Source organism: Nanorana parkeri, unplaced genomic scaffold (genome assembly GCF_000935625.1).
Source record: "Nanorana parkeri isolate BGI_ZX_2015 unplaced genomic scaffold, ASM93562v1 scaffold474, whole genome shotgun sequence".
Classification (NCBI taxonomy): Eukaryota; Metazoa; Chordata; class Amphibia; order Anura; family Dicroglossidae; genus Nanorana; species Nanorana parkeri.
The window spans coordinates 976,797-981,736 of NW_017306742.1; the positions used below are offsets into that span (position 1 = coordinate 976,797).

The window sequence follows — 4,940 nt, forward strand, 5'->3', positions numbered from 1 at the left end:
GTATATCTATATAAGAATATGGGGACGTGTGTGTGTGGTGTGGGCCCCGGGGGTTGGGAATGCAGATAATAAAGTTGATGAACGAGTTGGCCGGGAAGGAATCTTTATTGTTTAAACAAACCGTATATCGCCATGTGATGAGCGAGCGACGCAAATCCTCCTTGTCCCATACGCCGTGTTTTATCACCCCGAGCCGGCACACGCGGATCCAAACCCATCTCTTCTCCAGGAGGAGTGCAAATACTGCGCTACGGCTGTGACTGCGCTACATCCTTCTCTCTCTGGATTGGCTCAGTGTTCTCTGTACAGCGCTGCGGTATATGTCAGAGCTATATAACTGTATAATAATAGTGTGACTGTGGGGGGGACTTTAGAATAGTGTGATTGTGGAAGGAGCTCCTGTCCTGTCTATGGGGGTCCCGGCATATACATTGGCGTTGGCCCTGTGCAGTGGAATGGGTCGGGGGGCGTTCTGTGTGGTGCAGAGAGGAGGAAGTGCTCTGAGTCTTCGCGGGCAGCTGTGAATTTATTTTTCGCACTTACAGTTTGTCTTTCATGTGAGACGTGTCGGGTCCCCTCACCAAAAGGCACTTCCTGCGCCTACGCTCCCTCCCCGGCTTCCTGTGTCATCTTCAGGGGTCTCGTTACACTATCCTCTGCGCTCGCCGCCATTCCTCTGCGCTCGCCGCCATTCCTCTGCGCTCGCCGCCTGCAGTAAATATTCAGCTTTTTTACAATCCTGAAGACGTGAAAAATTTACATTTTTGATATAACTCCGCTCTAGCGTCGGTGTGCGATGTGTACCGTTGGCTCGCTGTCTGTTCAGCTGCCCGGCGTCCCTGGTGAAGGGGCGGTTGTTATTTGACCAGAGAGACATATTGGATTGGAGCAAGGGTTATGGGAAAGGAGAGGGGGAGGTCATAATGATCCAGCAGCTTACCCCGCCATCAGGAAGACTTTGCAGCCCCCCACCCTCAAGAAAAATGAGAACTTCTCCTAATGTGGTGATGGCGTCTCCTCCTCGCCGTGTCCCCGGCCTGGGAAAGTGCAGCCGATAGTATCATGAAGGATGACGGCTCAGGCAGTAAAATCTGCTTGTTGGGGAATGTTGCTGAGCTGCAGATAGCTGGACGTGTGGGTGGAGATCCAAGAGTTCTGCATTGACCCCCCCTCCCCTCCCCCCCATCTTGCGGGAGGAGGCCACATGCTCACTGGCAGAGCCTGATGGGCCTTGTAGTTCACCAGCAGCTAGTGCCCCATTAAAGTTCAACTTCAGCATAAACTTCTTTTATTCTTCTCTTTGGACGCAGAAGGAAAATGTCAGAGGACTCTATCTGGGCTTTTATTTGTCTGCCCCTGCTGGGGAGACTTGCCCTCACTTCCTGTCTAGGCGAAGGGGAAAGACTTGGAAATACCAATTCTGGCTCATCAATAAGAGTTCCCTTAGGCCCGGGCTCCGATTGGCAGACTGGAGGCATCCGACGTGTTTCCACAAGTACCCCTTTGTTGCCCACAGCTTGTTGCGATTGGAGCATTTGGTGGTCGTATCATTGAAATTGGCCCATTTGATTGCCACAAATTTTCACAATTGCCTGCTGGTTACCCGCGGTTTACCAAAAGTTGGCCCATTGGTTGCCCATGTTTTGTTGTCTTTGGCCCATTGGTTGCCCTTGTATTTCTTGGATTTAGTCCATTGGTTGCCCGGATAGTGTTGCAATTGGTCCATTTTGTTGCGCACTGTATTGGTGCCTTTGGCCCATTTGTTGCCCATGTATTTCCCTGCTTTAGGCCATTGGTTGCCCATGTATTTCTCTGATTTTAGCCCATTGGTTGCCCATGTATTTCCCTGCTTTAGGCCATTGGTTGCCCATGTATTTCCCTGCTTTAGGCCCATTTGTTGCCCATAGTGTTGCGATTGGTCCCTTTTGTTGCGCACTGTATTGGTGCTTTTGGCTCATTGGTTGCCCATGTATTTCCCTGCTTTAGGGCATTGGTGGCCCATATAGCTTTGAGACTTGCCCTTTTGTTGCCCATGTATTTGTGCGATTGGCCCATTTGTTCATCACCTTGGTTATTGACCGTATATCTTGGTTGGTTGGTTACGTAGTGTCGCCAATGTCCTGCTGGTCATCCACACATTGACATGTTTGCCATTGTGCCCCAATTATTGCCCTTTGTCCGTTAGCTGCCCACATAGTGTTGCCATTGGCCCATTGCTGGCTTATGAAGTATCATCGTTAACCTGTTGGTTGCCCTTCTATTGTCGCATTTTGCCAGTGCACCTCAATGATTGCCATTGGGCTTATTGGTTTCCCACCTAATCTGTCCGCTGCCCCATTGGTCGGTTGCTTACTTAGTGTCACCATTGACCTTGGTTGCCCATGTGTATTCCTGTTTGCCTTCTAAACTCCTCGTCCATCAAGCTCTCTATCTGCTGCTCACATTCTATACAAAGCCCCCAGTGGCTGAAACATGATAGATGTGAGAGCTCTTTTCTTTTTATTTAAGCTTTTTGCATATAGGCCAATAATAGAAATCCATATGGGGCAACTGAGCACATCGCCCCGCCTCCCCCCAGGCCAGGGAGATGCTGTGTTTTCCCTTTACGTGTGTTTGGCATGCTACCGGGCCGGCCTGTGGGCACTCCAGAGCTTGACAGAGCTCTGTACAGTACTAATACTATTTATTTTGTTTGATATTTATATATACATACATCTTTTTATTATTATCATTATTATTTTTTTATTAACGCTGGGTCAGTCCCACTCAGACCTGACATCTCACCGTGTTATGGATGCTGGAGAGTTGATGGTCCCCCCCCCATCCCCGCAGGAGTTTAGGATAGGGAGGAGTCGGGACACAAAGGTGGGGGCGGGGCCATCCAACCCTTCCAAGTGGGAATTACAGCGGGGAGAGTTCATTGGTGGAGCATCCAAAATGCAGTATAGGAGGGGCAGGGGCTGGCTTGGCTCATCATGCCTCACCTGTAAATAAAATCACATTTGGGTGCAATAACCATTAAAATAGTTTTTTGGGGGTTTTTATTTTTACCAATTTAGAACCTATTTTAGCTGATTATTGACAGACGGCGGGGCTGCTGGCACTTGACCCATACATAGTCTGCTTTTCCTGTGTAAGAGTTTTTATTCTGGAGGTTCTGATTATCCCGTACAGGTTAAAAAAGTATCCTTAGCATTTATTAATTTTTATTTTTTTAACTAATATGTATTATTTTATTTATTATATATTTGTGGGGTTTTGAGCGATTTTTAGAGTTCTCTGTGATCCCGCTCGGGGAGCTTCACCCCCTCTATTTGCCCCGATCACTAAGCAGAAAGTTTTAGAATGTTCAGTCACTGGAAAAGGGCAGATCTTCCCATGGGCACACTGGAGGATTCCCCTACATTGGAGAGGTCTCCTATCACTTCCTGTTTGTTTTTTGGGGGACAGGAAGTAATGTTAAAGGAGAACTATGGGGTCAGGGCGTTGGGGTCAGCTGTGCCCGCCCCCTCCCCTGTCCGTTCTGCCAGTCAGCGCTGGAGGATCGGACAGGGGAGGGGGGAATCCCTGCAGTGAGCCGTAAGTGACAGTCACCACTCTCTGCAGGGACAGGATCGAGAAGTGAGCGAGCGTCGGTATGTGTTCTCTCACTTCCCGATCTACTGAGCCGACCTGTGACAGTCTCATTGTCACACGTCGGCTCGAACTATGAGGTGAGTGAAAATAGCTCGCCACATAATTCTCCTTTTTTAAATCTCCTCAATTGGATATCGCACACAAAGTAACGACATGCGCAGAGACAAGAACAGAGTGTAGACTGGAGATATCATTTTATGGCACGACACTATTACAATTCTAATTTATTCTGTCACCAGGGCTACAATCATTTTACCATTTGATATTTAATAAATAAAGAATAATCTATTAAATACATTCATAAAAATCTTTACATGTATTAAAAATATATCATAATTTATAAATGAATACACTTATGAATAGATAATGCCTTTTATTAATATGAATGATAATATATATAATGCCTTTTATTAATTTAAATATAATTTAATACATTTAGTATCCATTATAATATATAAATGCACTTATTGTTCTAAATGATATATAAAGTTAGATTGTAAGCCCTCAGGGGCAGGGCCCTCCTTACCATCTTGTCTTGACTTGTATTGTGATTGTAACGTCTTCCTTATATTGTACAGCGCTGCACAAACTGTGGGCGCTATATAAATCCTGCATAATAATAATGTATTTCAACAAATCCTTTTTTTTTTTCTGCTTTTAATGGAATATATTTTAAGTTGCTTACTTTTTTAAACATTTTTTAAAATTTTATTTCCCCCCCCCAACAGGCTAACGCCGCAGTACATCTACCCGCAAGCTCTCCTCCAACCCAGCGTGGTCATCCCGACTCCAATCCAGTCCCTGACTTCTCCGTACATCGAGTACAATGCTGCTACCCAAGGCTACACACATTACACCACCGCTGCCTACGAACAGTATCCCTACGCAGCGTCGCCCGCCGCCGGTTACGTCGGCTACGGCTACGCCGGCTCTGTCCAGCAACCCATGTCTGCCACGGCCGCCGGAGCTCCTCCTACCGCGTACATCCAGTACCAGCCGACACAGCTTCAACCCGACCGGATGCAGTGAGATGGGAACACTAAAGTTTAGTCAAATTCTTGATCGTGCTTTTTTTTTTTTTATTGACCGTGAAAGGAGACGGCGGCTTCTGCGCAGCAAAAACAACAAAAAACATTAAAAAATAAATAAATCTTATTAGCACACGAAAAACGCAGAAGAATCACAAGCTGTGCCCACGATTTTCAGTTGCATTAGGAGTAAAAGTTGGAAGTTTATTGTTTCAAAAACTTTTTGGGCATCCTGAGAAGAATGTATATACAAGACGAAGGCGTTGATGAATTTTT

The 4,940-nt window shown here is 46.3% G+C and overlaps 1 protein-coding gene across 1 annotated transcript in view; it reads left to right on the forward strand.

Moving 5' to 3' along the window:
• Positions 1 to 4,725, forward strand: part of RBM38 (RNA binding motif protein 38) — a 9,552-nt gene extending 4,827 nt beyond the window's left edge. The window contains exon 3 of the mRNA XM_018560687.1: positions 4,365 to 4,725. Within this exon, the coding sequence (XP_018416189.1) occupies positions 4,365 to 4,665 (301 nt within the window). The 3' untranslated portion in view covers positions 4,666 to 4,725. The remainder of the gene's footprint in view (positions 1 to 4,364) is intronic.
• The last annotated feature ends 215 nt before the right edge of the window (positions 4,726 to 4,940 follow it).